Below are 24,638 nucleotides of genomic sequence, written 5' to 3'. Positions count from 1 at the left end.
GTCTATCACAAAATAACATAGCCTTATTTTGTTTAACACAAACTACAGCATGAAATGGAGTGGTTATGTTGAGAATTTTAAGTATCCAGATATTTTCAGGGTAAAAGATTTTCCTAAACCAGCTTGATTAAAAATCACCCATCCTAAACATTCCAAAAATTAGAAAAGTGTTCTAGGAAAGTTTTTGTTTTGTTTTGTTTTTTGTTTTTTAAATGAGTCACTTCTATGTAAAGGAAAAAGTAAATCATGCCGCAAAATCCAGAATGTAGTATTTTTATTTATTTATTTTTAACTTAGTAGACAGAAAACACCCATACAAAATGCATATTCTTCTCCCCACTGTATCCTGTACTGAAATTAAAATAGATGGATGAATGTACCAGCAGAAATGATACAATTGCTTAAGCAAATATGCAAAGATATGTATGTTGCAGTGGAAGCACAGGTAAAAAGTTTACTGACCTTTGTGAATTACAACGACTTCCCAACCCTACCATACAACTTTTACCGGGCGAGATACGAGTACTCTGAGTTATGCTTTGCAGGAGCCTAATTTACTACCTTATCATTTCTCACTCAGACTGTACTGAAAGTAGCAACCAAATCAGGTGATTTCCAGTCTTATGTTGGCCTGCACTGTGCAGTCATACCCCTTTCCCTGTGCCAGGAATCATTCAGCCAGAGGGTGAATCTAACAGACTAAGCAATCTAAGAATAACTCTACTTCTCTGCAGCCTCAGCTTCTAGTCAGATTCACAAACTAACCACTGCCTATCTATTTATCAAACAACAATGAACTATGAAGGAAAGGCAGGGTAATGGTAAGACCACCATTTAGACAGCAGTATGGTCCTGGATTAAAGACACAATAAAGCTACAATACATACTCCCGCCTGAAGCTATACTCTGCAAATACTCATTAATTCTATCCCAGATATTCATGGGACGAGTAACGATGTACTCCCTTTACAACAGCTCCAAATACCATTAGTGCTCCATTCTTCCAGTTTTGATATCAAAATATCTCAGAATCCAGACATTGGAAACAAATAAAAAGATAAGGGATGCCAATCAACTGCTCCTATCTGGCAGAAATTAGCAGACACAAGTTGCTCATCTTAATTAGCAAGATTCCTTATCAAGAATTTTTCAGTAAAAATGCTAACTGGAGACAACATCAGGTCTATTGCAAGTAGACCACTGCATATGTACTGTTACCTTAGCAGCTGGAGACTTGAGCATTACTGCTGTGAGGGCTTGAATGGTTGATACCGCCAAGCAGTCTAGGTGTCCCTGAAACACCTGAAAGTAGCAGGTATAGAAGTTACATACAAATGTGCAAAGACCATTCTATTCCAAAATCTATACCATGCCCTTCTGCCAGGATGAAAACCAAGAGTTTACTAACATGCTCGAAAAATCATCTCCCCACCAATAAAGATTTCGTAACGCCCACAGCCTACAAGAAAGATTGCATTAACAATAGACAATACTTCAGGAAGAAGAGAGAAGCATTCACAAAACTCATTGCACTTGAAATATTCTGATGGACAAACAGGTTCTCCTCATGCAGCTAATGGACAACCTCAAGAGGGAGGGAGGAAAACAAATTAAGAAGTTTCTTGTAAGGTGTGTGTGTGCTGCTTGACAATCCATCAGGCATGTGCATTTCATACAAAGTGTTTTATTTAACATCTAAGTCCCTATATACCAATGCAACCCACACACAAATTATAAGAAATTAGTCACACCAGCACAGTAAGGTGGCGTCCTCATCCATAACCTTATCTCATTGCTTAACATCTCCTTTTCCCATTTCAAGTTATCTTTTTTTGCTGTTAGTTTTTCCCTCTAATTTTTGTTTATGGTGGTATCTCTATGCCGGTTTTAAGGTCAAAAAAAATCAGAGCACCATCTCATGTCCATCAGTAATAAACCTAGAGCAAAACTGTGCAAACATACTCAGTTTCATTATCCCTGAAATATTAAACTGCATATCAGAAATATTTTGAAAATGAAGTGTCAAGAATCAGAAGACCGTTAGATGTGAAGAAACATTTACATGCAGTTAGTCTCGCACTGAGTTTCTAAAAAAGCCAAACCTATTAGTTAGAATCACAATTTGTAGATTACCACACTTTGTACTTTGCATCTTTACATATTTCATCAGAGTAAATTATTCTACTACAAAATTAATATAACAACAATTTCCATCTGGTACTTTCCACAACATTACGGGAAAATTAAAGCAACAGGCTATTCCTACCTCCCTGATTCAGCCTGTCCATTGTTTTGTGAACATCTGTTCTTGATGACAAGCACAGAATCAGGACATCAAATACAACCACTGAGATTCACAAACAAGGCCCCAGAATCCAAAACACCACAGTGCTGAGACAAAGAAGCAAAAAAGAGGAAAGGGAAGGAAAAAAATCACCAGCTTGATAGAATTTAGATTTCATTCATGTACTTCACCTTTTAAAAATGCATAACTGATGCTCAATTTATTGAAATATCTGCAATGTGAAGCAGATAAATAAAACTGAAGTTGAATTCAATCAGGAAAATTACTTGCCACAGATAGAAAATACTGATGGCTGCAGCAACATAAGGATTGCTGTAAAAGGCTTAAGGAGGATCATTAAGGTGAAGCACAGGAACCAATTTTCCTGTCGTTGTGTCTCAACCTCAACTGAAGCAAAATACAGATTAGGTAGGTACCTGGTCCTCATTCATTTCTGTCAGTAATTTGTTGGCAAGGTCTTTTTCACTCTTGTCTGCCACTTTATTGTTAGCATTTAAAAACAGCTGTTAGAAACAGAGACAAGAATAATGGAAATAATTGCATTAAACAGTTACCTCCAGCCAAACCTGTGGAGGCTGCCCTAGATTTGTGTTTAACATACAAGTGAGTTCTCACACTGGTGAGATGCAATCCTCCATTAACATTAATCTTCTGTTAATTCTTAGAACACTGAAGATTACTCTGTATTTTTGCTGGACACTTATTGCACTTTTTTTCCCCTGAATTAGATGTCAGTATGTAATCACTAAGACAAGGAAACAGACCTATCTAGAAGTTAAAAGTGGTCAACAGCTTAGCAACTGATTTCATTTACTAAATGCAACATGATGAAAATTTACTTTTAAGAAATAAAGACAAAAATGGAACATTGGCAAAGAAATGGATACAGGTGCCTCACTGTTGCCCACATGTCTCATCCTATGTGAAGGCTGAAGATATCTAGACAAAATATTTAAACTGTCTAACAGCAACAGCAGTAGAATTTCTGGGGCACATAAGCCTTCAGGACAGGAAGAAGGGTAAAATATCTTCTTTTATTTTAAGAATTCGACAGGTTGTAAATAAAACATATACCTATCATGCATTTTCAGCATAAGCTGCTCTGTGTATAGCAGCTAGATTCCTCCCCTCTCCACCTGAATTCAGAAGTTTGAAACTCACTCAAGTATCTTCATAATCCATTGCAGTCACTTTGTATGCAAATTTCAGTCATAATCTAATCAAGACTAAAATTTTTCTTCTGTTTTTACATTCTAAAGAGACATGTTAAATATTCCATGATCAAAATGATTTAAAAATCCTTTTAAAAACAAAACAAACAAAACCAATAACAACCACAAAAAAAAAATCTTTCCTTCAGTGGGTGAAAACTGAGCATTCCCCATTTTTTCCTCATACATTTCCTTCCATTGCCTATTAGGCATTCTCTCCTTCGAGGAGCAACCTAGGAAATCAGCTTCCATAAATAAGGGTAAAAAAAAAAAAAAGGAGGACACTCAAGATACTACTTTGACTTACTTAGGCATGAAAGCACATAGAAATACAAGTCAGTTTAAAAAGTACATGACAGTCAAGAGCACTTAATACTTCAGAATTACAACAATACATTCAGAGGGTTATAGCATTAACAAGTGCAAATAACAACATTAAACAAAAGGAAATGCAGACGTGCAAAAAAAAAGGCAATTTTTTCAGATGGGTTACTTAAATTCTGACAGTACATGTCAGAAGTATTCTGTGTAAAAGCTGTTCAGACAATAGTCACACATTTTCAACCAGGCATTCTGCTAGAGGTAATTGTGCTTTGCTCAAAGTCTGATCTCCAAGAGAATTTAATCAAAGAGAATAGATTCAGGATTTACGAGCAACTAGTTACATGTCTTAGCATATAATGAGCCCCTCCTGACACCTCTTAAAATACAGTCCCTCTTCTTGGATATCACAGACTAAAGGACATTCAGATCACCAAAACTTCACTGAGTAGTTTTAAGAAACTCTTGTGGTGATCTCTAATCCTAGAGCATAGTTCAGGGAAGACAATTTGTCCATAAGGCTTAAAACCAGCAAATGTGGGGAAAAAAAAAGATTTAAGTTTTAGAAGACTGATGAAGAGCAAATGATTTTAAAGTATGGGCTTGAATACCTCAAATTGAGATAGCTATAGTAATAGAAACAGTGGTATGGATTTTCTTTGACCCTCCTTTCTCTCCATGAAAGTTTCTCTCTCTTCAAATCTGCTGAAGATCCAATACATTCCCAAGTTTCATATTTGTGTCTGAGCTCTCCTGCTATCTGACACAGAGCTGCAGAACTGTGTTTTACACAGCTTGCTAATGAATCCAGTACCAAGATCTTCATGCACAGGGAAGAAAAAAATCTAGAAATAGGGTCTTCTTCCTCCGGTAACAAGGGGAAATCCTAATTCCAATACTAAATTCATCTTTGCCATTTGATGTTCAAAAAGTGTAAAGATGTACTGGAAAACACAACATCTTTCCCAGATCCACACCCCTTCCCATTTATCATCCTTGGGGATATTTTCACTAAAAAAAAAAAGTTAATAAAAATACTATGTGGTAACCTGGCAGCATTGATAGCCAATTCATCACAGTAGCATGTAAGACTATCACAAGACAAAAACTCCAAAACGCGTATCTTATGACAGACATACAAGCAGAGTGGAAATGAAAGGAACAATCAAAAAAAAAGTGAGCATTCCTGCTTTCCTAAATTATAAATCCCACTTGTTTACATAAGAGCAGGAACAAAGACAGAGTCTCCATGAACAGGTAATTGTCTCACTGCTTGATGATTTAAGAAGAAACTAGGAAAGAAGTTTCTTACAGAGTACAAGGTCAGTATAAAAATAGGCACAGATGCCCAAACACAGTAGGAGAATGGAAAGGTGAACTATTTTCAGAACACATGAAAAACAAACAAAAACCACAAACACTGTTCAAAACATTTCAAGTAAATTAGCACTCCACCACTGATTACGAGTACAGTTAAATCATAATCCAAATAATTTTTTCATATATTGCTGAATATGAAGACGAAAATTAAATCTACAGAGGAATCAGTGGAAGACGCTGGCTTGCAAATTCTGGGATCAAGATTAATAAGCGTTACTGTAAACACTAGACCCTACGTAGGAGAAGAACAATCTAAGAACATTTGTAACAGCTTGAGCAGTGCCTATAAGTCTTTTTGCTCAGAACTCAAAATGAGTATTTTTAATTATAATACAGACAAGAAATATACTTCATTAGCAAAAAATACACAATTAGACCAACTTAGATCTTTCAGATCTTTCACACTATTTACGGCTCTAACCAAACTAAAGTTTTACTTTCAGCATGTAGACACTAAAAAGAACATAACTTATTTAGAAGGAATATATAAATGTAATTAATATAACTGCAACGTTGCAAAACTGGTTTTGTTAAAAAGCACAGATAAGAGAAAACTTACCTTGCAGTTCTGCAACAGTCGAATGAGATGCTCAAAGCAGTTACTGTTAAGGAAAATTGCCTGCAGAACAGGCCTATCTGTGCAGTCTAACATGGCTGTGATGGTATCTACAAAATTAAAACAGAACTGCCATCAAAAACAAGATACTTCCCAAATCCATTAAGCTTTTTTTTTTTTTTTTAATCTGTTACCTTTGGAACACAATCAGAAATGGTACATAATAAACGTGAAAAAATTTTACAACAAACTATACACCATATATTCTATGATCAAAAATTATGTACATTTTAAGCACAGAGCACTAGACCTAAAGCTACACTTTTTGACACTGTAAAAATCACATAACCTAGCATATCTGGAAAAAAATGATCTATATAATATCTTGGATTGTTTTAGGGCTCTGTTTAAAGACTGCCATTTTTAAGTACCTAACCATCATGTCTTTTTTTTAAAGCACAGAAATATTAGCTTCCTCATCAAGCAGTTTCTCTGTATTCTACAGCAGCTTTTCATTGTAAGTATTTGTCACCTTAATACTACTCCAGTTTTCTTGGAAGTTTTGGGGAAGGAAATACCTATATTTATATTTGCCACTCTGAACAACAAAGTGGAGGAAAAAAAAAAGAACACAAATCCTGAATGCTTATCTTTTTAATCCTCCAGTGACCTAGCACCAACTGTTTAAGACCATCATCTTTGATCAGTGTTTATAGTAATGCCATTTGAAAAGCAAACCATCACAAAATGGACATCATATGGGTATTTTATTACAGACCCTCCTTACTCTGCAGTTATGAAGACCATCAGCTGTTGCCTAGCAAAAAAATTTTCAACAGAAACTGGCAGTCCATGAACCTTGACACTTTGGTTAAATATGATTGTGAAAGAGCATGTCTAAAGTAACATCAACAAGAAGAATTGTTTGAAAATTTTCAATTGCATAGCAAGGGAAACACTTATTTGTAAGGCATCTGGCTATATTAGTATTATGATTGAATCATTACTTGTTTCTGAGTTATTAAGAGATATTTAAAGGAACTGCACAATTGGGTACTCACTCAGCATTTGGATCTGAAGAGCTATGAACCTGCTCTCCCACTGCCTACATCGCCTTGAATTAGGTAAAGCTGAATGGTCTGAATTAAGCAGCTTAAAATAGTTCTCCAATATTGTACTGGTCTCCACTTGCCGCTGGTCAGAACTGCTGGTAAGAAGGATATGGACAACTTCTGTCAGGCACTTCAGAGTAAGCTCTGCCTTTCTGCTCACTTCCTCAGGACTCCCGTCATCCCAGTTGTCACAGTCTGCTAGAACACGCATCAAAACTTCCATGGTAGCAGGAGATACTGCTTGAAGAGCATTCCTCTGAAAGCCATGGGGAAAAAAATTAAGGATGAAAACAACTCAAATGGAAACTGCTGGTTTGAAAATACCTGAATCATGCAACATGTGATATTGTGTCCAGTCTAATTTATGCACTGTAATTCTTAAGTGAATATGAAACATTCTGCTTGAATTACATTGATGGCTACAGATAAAATGTGACCCATCTTGTCCACTTAACTAGGCCTTCTTTCTCAAAATAGAATGCTTATAGGGAAAAGGAAACATTATTTAAACAGATGTCAAAATTCTTATGAAGTAACCTTGATAAACTCCTAGTATTAAATAAACCTTAATTTGAAACTTCATTTTAGATCTGTGTTTTCACAAACTCCCTGCACCTCCTACTGAAACACGCAAGGAAATAAGCAAGGAAATAATTCCACGTGATGATACAAAATTTACATCTTTATAACTAAACTAAGTTTCTACCTGCAAAGGAATATAATTCTTATGATGCAAAAATATTATAGTAAGTTCTTATGAACCTGCAGTTACAGATAGCAACTGCTATTTGAAAAAAGAACCAATCTTTTATCTTTTAGATGCTATTGTACAAAATGGCCTCACATTTCACAAGATTAACAACTAATTCATATTAAGCAAATTTTCCTTGATTATGGGGGTATGTATAAGCCTTTAACAATGAAAAGGAGGTTGAAGACTTCAGCAGCTGAAAAAAATTTAGAACATCCTTACCTGACCACCAGCCACAATAGCTCCAAAGAGATGTAGCAGGCAACATTTCAGGCTTTCCTTGAGATGTTCACTTTCTTGAAAGCATTCTGATTGGAATAAATAAAAAGTACAAGGCTTCCTTATTTTGGTCACATAAATTATACAAAGTTCTTGTTCCCCCCGCCTCTCAAAACCACAGGAATAATAAAAAATAAGCTCCCCTGCTCCTTGTCACCATGCAAACTTAATACAAAATTTCAACTATGTAATCTCCACTCTTTTTCCACGTAAATGACAGACACAAATGCACCCCTTTCAGCATTATCAGAAGAACATGACAACATTACATTTATCAGCAATTCACTAGGCCAAACCTTCAACTCACATAAAACATGTTTCAGGAAGCCTGACAGACGTATAGAGGTACAGCAACTGTACCAAAATGGAAAATAAGCCCTTTTTTGAGGGCTATTTACTATTATTTACTATTTATTATTGAGGACAAGCTAATATGCAAAGCAGTGAGTATACACTAACACAACACTCATAGTAGCTGCAACTGAAACCAGGAAGGACTCTTATTCGGAATTACCCGTTGTAAAACATTAGTAACTTCCAAGATAAAAATGTTAATGACTTGGGTTTCTAAAAACGGAGATTCTAAACAAAAAACAGAAAGTGTAAAAATTCCATATTCATTAAAATAATAATGTAACTTTTAAGACAACTACAAGTTACCAGTAAGAAACATTTCTATACATAAGTCTTCTTTTAAAAGAAAATTGCACAGTTCTTTATACAACCTGGTCTTGAAAGGAAACAAAGGCCACTACTTCCTTGACTTTATAGCCTCTGAATCTTTTGGGGAGCTTGAGACAAATTAAAATCATTAGTAGAATGTGGAAAATCATGATCTTGAGTAGACCAGAAAAAGTCTTTAGTACTACCATGGTAGTAATGTCCTAAGCACATATTCAACAATTTAAATATATGGAAAAGTTGAGAATTCACAGAGCCAACCCTATTAAACCACAGTAGGCACTGAAAGAAGCCTGATAAATAAATAAATAAATAAATAAATAAATAAATAAATAAATAAATAAATAAATAAATAAATAAAAGGCAAGTAAGGATGGCAAGATGGTGCTGCCCAGAGCAAAAAGGAAGAAAAAGCATCTCAATTCATTCAGCCTCAGAAAGCAAGTAAGATTTATCAAACATTCTTTGGGGAATAGAACTTAGAATTATTAACTTCACTCCTCCAAAGATTAACGTTTTCAAACATGCTGCTGATAATACTTACGATAAAAGAAAGGGACAAACTCAACCGTGAGAGAAGCCGGTTTATACTTCTGTCTGCTCTTTTCAACTGTACTTAGGATACGTCTGAAATTACATTTAAAAAGATACGACACTTTGTTTATAATTTATTACTTCATGACTTCATCACAGAGAATCCTGCCAAAAATCAAAAGTTTTGCCTGCAGGTCCAAAAAACAGAAAGAAGTATTTCACCCTGAAAAAAATGAATCACAGCTAAACATGAGTTTACTTACTGTTCCACTCTTTTGAAAAATGTATTGTTTTACCGTATGGTTTGGTCGAAAACAAACAAAAAAACATCAAGTCGTATTTAGTCTGTGCTTATTGTAACTAAGTCATCAGCTGGACTGCCAAAGTTCTTAACCATGCAATTTGAAATAGGGACAAAACATTATTATGAGTTCATTATGAGAGGTAGGGAGAACAAAATAAAGGGAGTTAATTCTACCAATACACTTACAAACTTATTTTCAAAGATGCAACATATTTATACTGTGATCTTCAGAAATTTATTTTGCTCTAATTCAACTGCTTTCACCTGCCCCTTTCCCTCTGGCTTCCTTGTTCCAATAGTTTAGAGAAATGAGCAAATTTTTGAAAGGAAAAAGCAATGGAAAGAGCTTCATGTTGGTCAGTTACAAACTCAAAACAAAACGTGAGATTTATAACCTCATTTAAAAAACAAAAAAAAGTAACTCTAAACTGTCAGAAAATACATGTAGTCTTTGAAATGTACCTAAATCACATCCAGTTTCAGAAAATATAACATTTTCTACAATGTGGTTATATTGATTCATTGTAATATTCTGTTTAAGTCGTGAACAGCGATTCAAGCTGTTATGGAAAAAAAAGACAGTATTACTAGCTTTAGTATTGCTTGTTTTATCTAACCTAGTACTAAATAATACTAGATTAAACGTTGGACTAGTTAGTCATAGAATCATTCAGGTTGGAAAAAACCTCTGAGATCATGATTCTACCGTGAAAGACAGTCTCCTAAAACCTGCAGTCCATGCAGTGTTATAACATACTACAGGTTGCCAGCTACAAAGAAACCCCAGCAACCAGGGTACATTACTCTGTGTGACTTCCACTCTGTATGTGTGGAATCAGAAGCGACTTGTTGCACAAATGCAGCCCGGTTCTACAGGATATAAACTGTGAAAAGGGACCCTAAATTTTACAAGACTAGGTAAGATGAGATGTGTTCTTTCTATGCCTTTAGTTATTTCCATGAATAAGTCCAATATTTAGTATGCATATCAAAAGTTTCCTGATAGAAATAAAACTAAGGAACTAAAGGAAGAGCAGCTCTGAATGATAGCAGCAAGGAGCAATCAACAACTCCAGGACTTGTACACACAGCAGAAAAACTTGTTGACTATACTGTGGAAGACCACATACGTTTAACATTATTGTAACAAATTTGGTAGTAATAAGGGAGAATTGTACATGAAAAATCTCATAGGAATTTTTAACAGCTAGGCACTGAAGAGCCAGTTACAGCAGAAAGTGAATCACTAGCAGCTTCTAAGAGCAGGGCCTGAGCCTAAAATGACAGAAATTTATCTCAGAAAGCCCATTTCCTGGCTCTCCAACCCACTTTTCAAAACGACTCAGAGCTCAGTTTTACCACTGAACAGAACAGGATATACCAGTACTGACAACTCTGGTGGCACTGAAGTTCATTTTCAAGAGCGCCTGCTCAACACTTAATTTGGTAAAAAAAATTAAATTTAAAAAAAGAATCATTAACTCTATTCTCAAGTGTCTTTGAAAAAAACTAACACAGCATCAAATCAAATGCTTATGACTATCAACTCAAACAGCTGTAAAATGCAACAGCACAACAGCTGTGCACACAACTACATTTTATTGTAGTTTGACATAAGGCAGCAGTAGTTCTGTTAGAAACCTAATATATATAATTTATCTGCAGTTATAAAACACAGTTTATGATCCAGTCCTGATCCCCACTTACCCTGCAACTCGCTGCCTCCAGTTTCGATATGGATCGTAGAGACTTTCACAAAAAGCCAGTGCATGTCTCACAAATTCTTCTATTGGGGTCTGATCTGCCATTTCTTTCTCTTTTGTTTTGCTTTTTAACTGCAGAAGGGGGGTAAAAAAAAAAAAAAAAAAAAAGAAAAGCTGTTGTCAGACGATTTCTAATAAATAAAAATTAATTAAAATTAATTCCTGTACTCCTCCAGAAGCTCTGAACCCTCATGTTCTCCCCCACAAACACTTTCTTACTTAGAGGGGATCACATAAGCCAGAGCAGGAAGTATCGGATGGGGAAAATAACAGACAATTAGTAAACACGTACCTGTTGAATGTATAATGTAGTCATGGTGATAACGTGGTTAATGTACGAACACATTCCAATCTCTTCCACATTAGCCAAATTTCTATGAAGGCAACACAGAAACCACAAATGTACACAGTGTACTATCTGTCTGAGGCTAGTTCAAACAATGTTTGTTTTAGTAGTCAATCTATAATCATAGAAAATTATATCAGCATTTCAAAATTACTCCCCAAAAGACTGCATGTACTCAAATGTTTATTTCTGTCACAGTAACATAGTACACAAGCTTTCTTCTAACAGGAAGGAAAAGAAAGGCCTGAGTCTCCCAGCTGTAGGCCAGCTCTATCTGGAATTTGGGGTTTCAGAGGTTAAGCAGATTCCCAGGACACTTTAAATAGAAAGCTTATAAATGGTATCTGATAACAGAGACAATAAATTCAATTTCTTCCACATTACTAGAACTTTACAAGGAGACTGATACTGCAGTCATGTACACTGTCTAAAAGTTTAAGCAAATATATTACCTAGAAGCTGTCATGCACTTGAAATTCTCCCAAGGAAAAGAAACATCTAAGATTATTTTAGAACACGAAATTCAACAGCAACAAAGAGGCATTCAGAACACCAAATAAATCAACAGCAACAAAGAGGCATTATTTCTCAGTTTTATGAACGTCACAAAGATGAAATACTGAAGTGATGATGTAAGGAGAACTTTTCAGCAATTTAGACTTAAAACAGCTGGTAATTCATAAACACAGCAACCACCATCTACTCAACTTATATTTAATATTCTAGGATACTTAAACACTGCCCTACACCTCTTTGTACTGTTTTAGGGATAAGGAAGACCAAAGGACTCAAAAAAGCTTAAGTACCTCTCAGAACAGAAGAATCCCTATTATATACTTTATCCTCTTCCTCTTTCAATGCAGTTTGCAATAAAAATTTGAAGAAATGGGGAGAAATACATCCCTAAAAACAGAAGCATTTACCTGCTTGAACAGTATTACAAAATAAAGCATAAGTTTCAGAAGGAAGCCAATTGCATTAATAGAATAAGTCAGATCCCTAAGCTGTTTATGGAATTATAAGCATGTTAAGAATGTGAAGCAGTTCTTCCTGTACAATCCTCTTTCGAGTTCTTTCATATCCAACACTAGCTAAAGTGTGCCTTTTCTTTAACAAGTATTTCTTATACCAGGTACACCATGCTTTCAATTCACATAAATATATCTTATATAATTACAAAGAATTTACTGTCTAAGACCCTTCTACTCCATTTTTCATGGCAAACGTCACTGATTGTGTTGCTCCCTCTTTCTTTAGTTTGAAGATTGTGAAAAGCAGCACTTTGTTTCTATTAGAAAGTGTCAAATCACATTGTATACGTTATTAGAATCTATAGGCTGCATCTAGAATACTTAAACAAAACAATATCCTTGTTGAGGTAGCAACCAAAACAAATACCTGCAAAGGATGATAAAGAATTTCACAAGCAGAAGTGACAGAGCCTGCTGCTGCTCTTCTAGTCCATCTGACATTTTCTGGACACACTGCAGCAGCTGGAGCCTAAGGACCTGAAGAATATTGTCAGGAAGCAGTGATATTCCTGGAGGGACATCATCCACCCTAAAAATAAAAAAACAAACACACATTAACTCTTAATCATGGGATCGACACATTAACATCTATTTCAGCGAGCTCATGTAGAGTAGCAATAAACCTGTATAAGAAAGGTTACTGAATTGTGGCAACTGATTGTTCATAAGCACTTCCTATGAAGTACAAGGAAATGTCTGGTGCCAATAAGGCAGCTTGAGCTTTCTCTTCCTCAAAGAACTGCATATAAAAATTAAAAAAAAAAAAAAAAAAAGATAAGAATACTTTACATGGATTTCTAAATTCTCTTACACAAGTTGATCTGCTTTAATCACCACAGAGAAATATATGATCTTCAGTAGGTAAACAGGTGGCCTGCAAAAATTCCTAAACAAAGCCACAGTGAAATAAAACATGAAACACAAGGGAACATTTTCAACCTTGTACTTAAGACTAAAGTAAGTTAAATGCCAATTTCTGAGTAGTTATAGAAGCCCAGTTGGCAATAATGCACAAGAAACTTAATGTATTTCTTACACAAACTACCCAAACTAGGAAAAAATGAGGTTTAATACAGAGAAAATAGATTTTTAGACTTAATGCAGAAAAAAAAAACAACACAACAGTTCACAGTAAAATTAAATGAAGGAAGACTTGAAAATCAGGATCTGAATGTGCAAGAGGAAGAGCTCCCAGCAACTCATCTGACTGCTGGTACATGGATTTTGCATGAAAGCCTGACCCATCCATACTACTTTGTGTGTCCTTAACTCACCAAATAGCTCCCCCCACCACACACACACTTTTTTTTTTTTAAATCTTGTTTTATAGCTAACTATTTTTAGGTGCCAAAAAAAAGACTCTTGTGTTGGTCTTAAATTCAACAACTCCATCAAGGCCAGACAGGGCCCTGGAGGACATTAGGTACTCTCACTCATTGTTTTGTTAAACATTTGTAGAAATACACCAGTGAGAACCAAAAGAAGGAAAATAACTCTAAAATAAAACCAGTAGCTAAGCCAGTGCTTCTAGAATAGCCATACAGTAACTGATTTCAGCAACACTGTAGTAATTTATAGGTGTGTTAAAGCATTCTCTGGGATGAAGACTGTTTATTGAAGCTCCTTTTGGCTCATGTTAAAGAGCAGCTGTCTGTCAGCAAGCTGTACGTCCACTGCTTCACATGGCAGAGCTTGCCTGTGGCATCAGCCATTTACCCTGAAACGTTCGCTACAAACTCCACACAGGAAGAGGAAGACAAGCTAGAGCCTTACAGCTTACAGAAGCTTTTAATACAGCCAAGCCCAGGGAAAAATTACCTAAAAAAATCACACAAGAAACTGCTAACTTGGGAACTCGTTATGACATGCATGTACATATTTGTGTAAGAAAAAGCTTCAAAAGGCAGTGGGAAATGCAGTGAGTGACAACGTGATACCAATAAATTGAGGAAAAGGAGGAGCAATGTATCAACTACACTGAAAAGGAAGTTGAAAAGGAAGCTTACATGAAAGAGAGACCACTTAGTAAAGCAACTCCACAGGCACAAGTGACAGCAAGTTCCCAGGTCCCAGAAAAGAAACATTCCCCTACATGGATACAGAGGGACCTAGTACTGTTCATTCTCTTGCTTCTGCAGTTATGTGATTTGCTTTTCAGATCTTGCTCAAGGGATCTGAAAAGTTTTGACAGAAATTTTCACAGGACCTAGGCTCTAGCTGACAAAACTGCGAGCAACTGCTTTTTTTCACCACACAGCTGCCAAAAAAAGACAAAGAAATGTTAACTGCTGTGATAGCAGCTTCATCCCTCAAGATGCCAGCAGATCCATACCCTCTGGGACCACAAGTATTGCTCATAATAAGCTGCTAATTCACCACCTCTGTATTAAGAACATAATTTTGACAACTGAAGTCCTACATCAGAACTAATTTTTCTAAAATGGCCAACGAGTCTTTTTCAGTATGATCACAAAATGCTTCATAGGTAAGCAAATGGCACTCCCTCCATGCCTCGTGTACCACAGATCGTTCCCTCCACAGGCAGCACACGTCTGTGCCATCAACCAACCCCTAAGATTTAACTGCTTTGTGTGAGACCAGCTCAAGAAATGCTCATCTTCTGGGATTTCTCAGACTGAATATATTTGCAGAGCTTAAATAATTGAACTTCTTTCCAGCCCAGAGCAAGTCACCATGGTATTACCATACAAATTTAAAAGTTAGATGTATGTATCTAACATCTGTGCTTTTTTTTTCCCTGACAAGACTTGTTGTATAAACTAGCTATTCAAAAGGAAAAAAAAAAAAAAAAATCATACCTTAACTGATAGTCTTATGTGATTACTAGTACCCTACCTCAAAAATCTGAGTTCTTGATGCATTTGGGTTCTCATATTTACCATCTACTTGCACCACAGTATAATGGTTATGCAGCAGCATAAATTCTCATCCCAGGTGTTTGAAAGGAACTTAAATTCATCTTTACAGTGTATTTATCCAATTACAGCCCAAATCCGCACAGTGGGACTCAGCCGCTCCTCCACCAAAGCAGTGAGCAAGCGCTTTGGAACAAAGGCTGCAGAAAAGCAGGCGTCACTTTCCAGCAGCCAGTTTCTAGTAACCGTGTAATCAGCTTTACTCTCATGATTCCTGCATCTTTTTTTATGTGGGTTTGGAGTCCATATGTTAACTAAGTATGGTGTCTGTGGTACATTGCATGAGTTTCCTTTAAGCTCTTTTGTGTGACAGCATGCAAACCAAAGCCAGAAAAAGAGCATGACAACACTCTGGAGATCTTTGTTGTTTCTGAAAGCATTAAACCAAATGACAATTTATTCCCTTCAGTGATGGGGAAAAAACCTCCCACCAGCTGGTAAACATTTTATCCTATCCAGTGTAAATACTGATGAGATGGCTGGTTTGTTATTTTGGTTGTTGTTTTTTTTGTTTTTAGGAAGAGATGTGCATTAATGCTTTGTGCTCAATTTTCAAAGTTGCCAGCAGTTATTTTCTTGTGCAATATCCTCATTTTCCCAGTAAAAAAATCACTGTAGACACCATTGATAGGCATTTCACTTAAAAATATAGGGAAGATGCACAAAGATGTAGGTAGAACTGAATTTGTATAACTTTTTGTATAACTGAGCTGTATGACTGTATAAACTCTACTTATTATTACAGCCAAATCATACCAATGGATACACTCATCCGCCAAGTTTAGAGATTTCCAAGTTTTCTATTATGTGCATTTTTCCAATTTCCAAAGCAGATTTCAAGAAATAATATATTGTAATTTATAGAAGAAACACTCTTATCAGTTAAATCAGCAAGTGACACTCCTACTTAAGAGTACTGCTTTCAGAAAAAAAAAATAACATTTTTATTACATTTCTTAAGTGTTGTTTTCTTGAACAAAAAACAAAACATGTTTTACATTGACATGAAACTCCATGGCAGTCTTCCAAAAGGTTAATTTTGTCCAGCAATTTGTACAAGCTTCCTTTTCCTAACACAGTTGCTCATCATTTCCTGGCTTTTGCCCTTCGATACACAAGGTCTTTCAGGCACTTAGCTGGAAAGCACACCAAAACTTACATAATAAAAAAGCAGGGTCATGTCAGTCCCTGTTTTTTTTTTTTTTGTTAATTTTTAGTTAATTTTAAATTTTTTAAAATCCATCCATCAAAGCACAAGAATAACTTGCCTTCATTCCTACCTTGTTTTGATACATTTTCTCTACATCTGTTGTACAAATGACTAGATCTACACAAAACTATTCTTTCAGGCTAAACCACTAATCCTGTCATTAACCTCAGAAAAATACGGGATTTTATTCTCACAAAACCATTATTTAGCACAATGAAGATGCTGCTATTATTCTGCACAGGTAAGCTTCATGTTTCTTTTTAAAATTTTACTAATTTGTTGTAAAAAACAACAACAAAACATGAGCACAAAAAAAAAAAGAGGAGAGTACCAAAATACCCTTCTCTTCCATTGATCACATTTCAATATTAAGTAGTATGTTAAAAGATAACTTGTGTTAAAGGAAAAACCTTTTTCCTGAACTAAACACATGATGTATTTTTGATATCTCACTGCAAAGATAACATATCTTCTGAAAGAGTACAGAATTTGTAGCTTTTGCTTAGTGGTTGAATGAATATAAGCATGAAGAAGAAAAATTTCTTAGAAATAGATTAGATGCCCAGTTTTCATCCAGTGAGATCCAGTTGCAGCATTCTTCATTTCCTTGTAACAGGAGAGGCTATCACTTACACTTCAAACAGGATCTGATCCAAAGTCCATTAGAGAATTTCCATTGATTTCAACAGGGCTTGGACTGCAGCCATCATGCAGAGAGAGGCATTCTTTGTATTCACTCACGGGTAGCGATAGCAGCCATAGAACTGACACCAGTTCTCATGACTTCTGAGCGCTCTAACATTTGTTTTTTCTTAAAACCTTTAGTTCATGCAAGCATCTCAAAAAAATCCAGTTTAAGGTTTCTATTCCTCATTTGCAAAGTTAGTTAGTCTTGAAAGCACAATCCTGAGAGCACAGAAAGCAAATTCAAAATAGTAAAGATGAATACCTGAAATTAGACTTCAATACCCATCTCATGATTATATTTTCATGATTGCAGTCAACATCATAGGTGAAGTCACTAATGCTCTTGCCACTGAACTCAAGTCTCCACAGATGGAAAGATCACTTGAAAGTCCACCATTTGTGCATTTTAATTTTTAGAAAGTTCTCAGATAAAAAACCAAAAATGTAATTGAGCATTTCACCTCATCCTCACTCTTGAAGCAATGCCAGAAATAATATTACAGACCTCTCTCCCTAGACCTTACTTCTATTCAGACACTACTGGTACAGATAGCAAATACTAATACTGACTAATACTATTTCACCTGTAACATTTAATAATGAATACATATTCCACAAATTCACACGGAAGAATGATTATATTTCTGTGAGCAGGAACAAGTGAACACCAAGATGCCATCTGCTGCTATAATACAAATACCAGTATTTGCCTAGTTTCATCATTCCCAGCCCAACTTGACCTTCAAAAAACAGGAGCGCCACTCAACAATTAAAAGCATTCTTTTGTTTAAAAGCGGCATTGATATTGAAAGAGACTGGGCTCTCAGCCAGGTCTGGTTCAGATATCAAAGGTAAACAGGTCTGTAATTCTACATACCTAGTTGGCAGTTTCTCAAAGTCCACATCCAGAAACTGTTCGTAGCTAGAAACAAAACTATCCAACCAAAGCTTCAGGTAATCTGGATCTTTCTGTAAAAGAAAAAAAGGGTGGGAGAATATTAAGTAATACAGTACCTGAGATCATTAGTCAGCAACTCTGTAGTATTAACTTGAATGGAAAGCTTTCTTTAACACGTTTCAACTGGGCGAAAGGAGTGAATAGACTCATTTTTTACAACCAAAGTTTTAAAAAGTTGTTTAAAGAAATTGTGTCCTTCAGAATTCTCAGCGATGTTACACGATGTGACATTCTTGCTCTGGGTATCTATTGATCAGTTCATGTTACTGGTGTCAATGCCAACCAATGTATTTCAGCTTCCCAACCCCACTCCCCAAACAACCATTACTTACTCTTCAGAGGTTATTAGTTTTCTAATACATACCAACTTTAAAAATTTACTTGTATATTGTATTTTTAATAGCATGGAAATTAGTAGATAACTAGTAAATAACATTGTATAAATCTTACGAAATTAAGCAATAACTCGTGACAATTCTAAGCACAAAAAATAATTTGAATTTTTCTTCATTCATTGATCAACACAGCAGCTAGTAGCAGATCACATGAAGTGTTCCCAGAAGCTATGCAGAGCTACTAGCGTACAAGCTACTTGTACACTAGATATCTATAAAATAGATAGATTATAAATGCAAACTGTTCTTGGTAGAGCACATGGATTTTGTTCATGACCAGCAATCCCTCAGGAGTAGATACAGTGCCAGCAGGGAGGGCAGATACTAGAACCTGTAGGGTGCCAAACAGGCAAGACTTGCAAAAGCAACAGGTAAACCGTTTGCCAGAAGCATTTGGCTGATAACACATTGACAACTTCGGGCTAGGGTAATGACAACTTCGGGCTAGGTCAAGACCAAAGAAAACAAACAAAAAACTATTTATTCTAGCTTCTACTGATTTACTTGCTGTAATAACAAGGCTTCTCTTATGCCACACTGTCATGATGGTATCACATGCGGGTCACACCCTGGCAAACTCAAACACATCAGAAAACTTGCATCTCAGTGTGGTAGCCCTAAACCTAAAAAGCATGTACAAGCTTTATATTTCCAAACACAATTGTGCTTATAATTTACATCAGACCATTCTAAGTATAGCAAGATATTCAAACAAAGAAAAAAAAATAAAGGGACATTAATAATACACTCTGAAGGGGACACCTTGCATTATGAACATGCATAGGAAAGGTGTCAGCTCTTCAGTTTGGGAAAGCTGCCAGGGAGATTTTAACTTGATTCTTCCTCCCTACAGAAAATCCTACTCCATCCACTTTACAACTGAATTACTACATATAAAGCAGTGTGGGAGTACCACACTTGGGATTATCAAGGAAAAATTCAATTTTAGTAAAAGCAAGGTAAAAAACAGCTTCAATACATTATTGTCTTTTGATTGAAGATGAAATGCCATTACCAATGCAGCCCAAGGAATCTAAGGCAATGGTTGCTACCTTTTTAATATCTAATGAATGTAACCAACCCAGCCGCCAATATGTTCTTCTGTCACCTCACTGTTCCCTATCTGAAACCTCAAAGCAATTGACTTACAGATAGAGAGGAAGGAGGATACTAAAACAACAAACAAGGAAAAAAAATTAAAAAAAAACAGGAAAATTCTTTCAAAATGTCATTTGAAGTAGTCTCACTTTAAAAGTCACGCTGCTTAACTTTCAGTAGCAAGCTGCCAGACCAAAACCAACAGATTCCTTAACAAGGACTGAGCAAAGGATTCTGCTCATGTCCATTAACACACATCCATGCTCTCCCATATTTTGTTATAGTTTTTTAAATTGTTTTAAAATATTTGCATACTGTATTTTACATTTTACTGAATCTAATCCACAATTTATAAAATTTTCAAAAAGTTCTGAAGTTTTGCTCATCCTTCCCTTCTTTCTTCTCTGTATCTCCTCCCTTTTCCTTGTTGCCTTTATATTACCGCAGATGTTCCCAAACAAGAGATTATTTCCCTGCCATGTTAAGACCAAGGAGCAATCTGTAAACAACACAAACACACACAGCATTCAGGGGGCAATGTTGATGTAAAAGAACAAGTCACCAAGACAGACTTGCACACAGTCCTCTCAGTTCGAGACACCTACATGCAAAAGAGCCTACCAGGAGGAAAACAGCACTAAATAAAAACGCAAATCCAGAATATGAAGCACGGCAAACCTTTTGTCGGTGTTCTTTCCACAGCATCTACATGAATTGTAAAGCATAGCAATTCCCTTTGCATTCTAGACCCTTCATCCTGCCTCCAAGACCCTCTTTAACTCTACCAGTATCAGAAACCCTGACACAATAACTCTACCAGTACCAGAAACCCCAACACAATTTACTTCACCATCACTATTATTTACATATGTTCAGATATATGCACCAAATGTAACTCTCAGCTAGATATGTAGCTTCTGAGAGACTATTTGCTTTCATTGCCTTCATTATGTTTTCTTGCTCATTTTCCCTAGATTTTTCCCCTTCTTCTATTTCATTTCTAATTGCTCCTTTCTTCATAATCTTTCTTCTCCTTGTCCTTGCTTTTGTTCTCCTTGTGATGGTTTTCTTCTTGAAGTCATCAGTGGATTTGTTCTCTTCCCAGTCCCCTTTTCAACTAAGCCCTCTTTTCTCATGACAGAAGTGGTAAACCAAACTAACATCAGAATATAAATTGACCTAATTCAAACATGAATGTGTTTGTCTGTGTTCTTTAATGCCAAGTCAACTTTCTGCGACAGCACATGCTGCAATCCGACAAACACAAACGGCTGCGTAGCCACACAGCAGGAGGTTGCAGCCCAGGAATATGGGAGTACTTCAGATCTGCATCAATACTGAGATCAGCAAATCACTGACCTGCAATCCCAGCTCTAAACAATTCACTGTAACTTGTTAGCTCTCCCATTTTCTCTGTTGCCCTCCTAAGCAAGATGTGTAACTTTAGCAGACCATAACAAAGCATCTTAGATACTCAGAAGCCTTGTCACCAGTTAAAACAGTGAAACCCATGGAATATATTCTCTTTTTCACTGCTTTCATAATTACCATTTTGTTATCATTCTGCAGACAGGTAGCTGGAGGCTGTATGTCAGACTGCAGCTCCAAATTATTTTTAGTTGTGCTAGCTGAAGACATAGCATACTTTTAAAACACAGCTTACAAATCAATCTATGTTTTGATAACACACCACAAGGACATAACGTGATAAACCAAGCTGAGTTCGGTACTCTTTCCCAACCTCCTCCCTACACACACACACACACTCTGCAGACATTCCCCATTAGGTGAGCAAGAAAGACAGAAGGAACTTTTTGGTTTGGACAAAATCTGTAAAAGCAGGGGGGGAAAAAAAAAGAGAAAAAAAAAGATGTAAGTGGTACTAAAACATCTTCCACTAATTACAACTTTCCAATCACTAGAAAATAACAACATGTTGATTGTAGAAACCTTACAGCTTTTTAAGTAACTACCTTCAGCAATTATTTTCTTTACCGGAAACTTGTCTAGCTTTTGTGCAAGACAGAAATATATATACACACATTCTTATCTGAATAATTCATATATAGAAAATGCATGTTTTGAAAATTCAGGAAGATTTTTTTTGTCAAAGCTCAAAATTCCCAGAAGCTAAAATCCACCTTCAGTTGGCTGTTTCTCTTCAGAATGACACAATCATACTTTTAACAACGCAAACTTAAAGCTGTGTCACTATAAGGATATGTGCAAAGCTGTAAGGAGGAGGAGGAAAAAAAACCAACTCAACTACAAAGCTCTTTAGGTGATTAACTGTGAAGCAAACCACAAAGACGTAGGACCTAAACTTGGGCTTCTTAGCTCACTGAATTGCAGTAAAGGCCTGTGAAACTGCTATAGCAACAATCATTCACCTGCACTAATGAAAAGAATTATTTTAAGCCTATTAAATCAACCAGCTCAGAGCACCTGAAAGCAAAAACACTTCCTTATACCTCCCTTTATTTAAATACTACTATTTTTTAAAAACATGCTTTAGGCCTCCATTTTTATACAATTTCCTTAGCACAGTAATAGTCACCACAGCCCTTTAAAATGAAACACTGCCAGATCTGAGCACTACCATGTTTCCAACAGGTACAAAAACAAAAACAAACAACAACAACACACCCAGCAGTCTTTGTTGTTTTTTCAACATGCTTAGTGCAATACTAAAAGGAAAAGAGTTGCTAAGTAAGATCAGTTGATCTCCACTCTGTACTCCAATACGTAACACAATACCGGAGCTAAATGCTGCCAACCGGCAATTTTCCCATGGAGTCCACTGTTTTAACAGTTGCACTATACAGAAACATTAGCAAGGCCACACTTAGCCTTGGCACAACTGGGAAACAAGCTCCTAACACCAGCACTAAAGCGAAGCCTAAAAAGAAAAGGATTCGTCTAAAGCCATTCTGACAGATACGCTCTACAGCAATGAAAATTAAAGAAACTAAGTAAAATCTACACTAACTTGAGACTGGCTCTTATCTTTGATATAGTAAGTTATCTACAAGTTATAATAGCTTTGTCTACTCTTTATGAAGACTGATGAAGTGAAAAAAGCTAATCCAGCTTTTTTTTTTTCTCAGCAACTAGCATGCCTAAGCAAAAAGGTCATCAGGAAAAGGCAATTTTTACATCAGTGAAAACATTTTTAAAATTCCTAATAATCTATTTAGTATTGAACTCTTACAGATTACTCCAAGTTAAATGTAAACTTTCTACACAAACCTGGCACTGAAGTCCTCCCACTAAGTCTTCAGCCATGTGCCTGTGGAGTGCAGACATTTACCCATGACTTCAAATCAACATTATTGATGCAATTATGTAAGGTTTTTTTTGTTTGTTTTGTTTTTAATATAATAATTAGCTACCCTCTATTTCTGCAAAAGTTTCCTATTATGTGTAGTTTGAAGATGATGCTCTACTGAGGCTTCAAATAAAAAAAAAATAAAATCAGGGCAATGGGCGAAGATCAGCACAGTTTTTACAGCCACGTTGAGGAAGTTGCTAAAACCAAAAGCTGGATCCACCCGAGGCTATTTTCAGTGCCGCATTCCACGCTCCAAAGGCAAAATCTCCCTGCAGGGCAGCTCAGGGCGCGCCTGCCTGCCTCATCCCACAAGGCAGTTGTTTGAAATCCTTAAATGCAACGTGCAGGCATAAAATAGCCAGCCTGCTTTGACTGCTGCGTGTAATAGTCAGTCAATCTGCAAAGTGGATTTCAGTTTACCAGCACTGCCACCAAATCTCACCAGCACTGGTACTATAGTAACTAATCCCCCATCCCCAAGCACTGTGTTTAAGCTTACAGCAATCCTTTGGTGTTAAGGCTGAATTGTACCTACTATAAGTAACATTTAAAAATTATATAGGAAAGACTATTCAACTTACCCGTGATCTAAAGGTGGTATTAAAAGTAACAGAACTAGTCTGTATAACGCAAAAATCAACAGTTTGAAAGAAGCTATTCATTAGGGGATCAGGTTTGTTAGGTTTGAATTGTGGTTTGGAAGTGGCACCTGACTGCCACCATCCATGGGATGAGCCCAGTTAACCAGAACTCTTCAATGTCTTTGCATTTGCTAGAAAGAACTACAGGTAAATTCTGTGTACAGGCTGGCATGTGGCATTTCTGTGCTCCAGAGTCCTCTGCACAGCGCACTTACCAGAAATTTACCAGGCTGTGAAGTGTTACCATCTATTAACTCACTTTTCCCCTCAAAATTGATACAATGAAAAGCAGTAACAGATGGAAGATGTATTTAAAAAAATAATCAGGGAATAAGAAGTATTTTGAATAATCCAAATGCAACCAGAATGACATGGTGTCAAAATTCTGCAGTGTCAAGATAAGCCTCGATTTAATGCAAATGCAGACCATAGCTTAAGAAAGGTTTAGGGTTTAATGCCTGATTGCTTTGAAATTCCAAGTTCCGTCATCAATTTAAATAAGAAAAGGACTGAGTTGCAGCAACAACGCACAAAGCCAGCTTTTGCCCCATCACTTTCCAACTTTCACTGTGATGCAAGAGACAATATAAAAGAACAGGCAGAGACCAACACAAAGCAGGGCAGTGCACCATTATTTCACCTAATCAATAGCTAGATATTGTCGAGTCTTTGAGCAGATACAGAAAACCTCTGAGAACTTGGGTACAACTTATCAAATAAATCTGTATTCGTTTCAAAGTGTCACACGGTTACTTTCCACCTAATTCTGCCTAAAGTGAATTCTTATTTCTTTAGCCATGGATTTAAC

The 24,638-nt window shown here is 36.3% G+C and overlaps 1 protein-coding gene across 8 annotated transcripts in view; it reads right to left on the bottom strand.

Annotated features, from left to right (window-relative positions):
* The window catches only part of NBEAL1 (neurobeachin like 1), an 85,888-nt gene that overhangs the window by 48,621 nt on the left and 12,629 nt on the right, over window positions 1–24,638 (bottom strand). For 6 of the 8 annotated variants that reach the window (XR_011097649.1, XM_068685871.1, XM_068685872.1 and 3 more), the window contains 10 exons: window positions 18,285–18,376; window positions 12,942–13,103; window positions 11,490–11,571; window positions 11,142–11,269; window positions 9,141–9,223; window positions 7,859–7,944; window positions 6,835–7,141; window positions 5,777–5,883; window positions 2,722–2,808; window positions 1,219–1,302 (listed from right to left, as the gene is read on the bottom strand). Coding sequence is in view for 7 of the 8 variants with exons in the window: in XM_068685871.1 (XP_068541972.1) it covers window positions 1,219–1,302; window positions 2,722–2,808; window positions 5,777–5,883; window positions 6,835–7,141; window positions 7,859–7,944; window positions 9,141–9,223; window positions 11,142–11,269; window positions 11,490–11,571; window positions 12,942–13,103; window positions 18,285–18,376 (1,218 nt within the window). In the remaining variant the exon portion in view is untranslated. The remainder of the gene's footprint in view (window positions 1–1,218; window positions 1,303–2,721; window positions 2,809–5,776; window positions 5,884–6,834; window positions 7,142–7,858; window positions 7,945–9,140; window positions 9,224–11,141; window positions 11,270–11,489; window positions 11,572–12,941; window positions 13,104–18,284; window positions 18,377–24,638) is intronic. The other 2 variants (XM_068685874.1, XM_068685875.1) reach the window with 1 other exon arrangement.

This window comes from Anas acuta, chromosome 6 (genome assembly GCF_963932015.1).
Source record: "Anas acuta chromosome 6, bAnaAcu1.1, whole genome shotgun sequence".
NCBI classification, from domain to species: Eukaryota; Metazoa; Chordata; class Aves; order Anseriformes; family Anatidae; genus Anas; species Anas acuta.
This window is presented reverse-complemented; position numbering and strand designations above follow the sequence as displayed.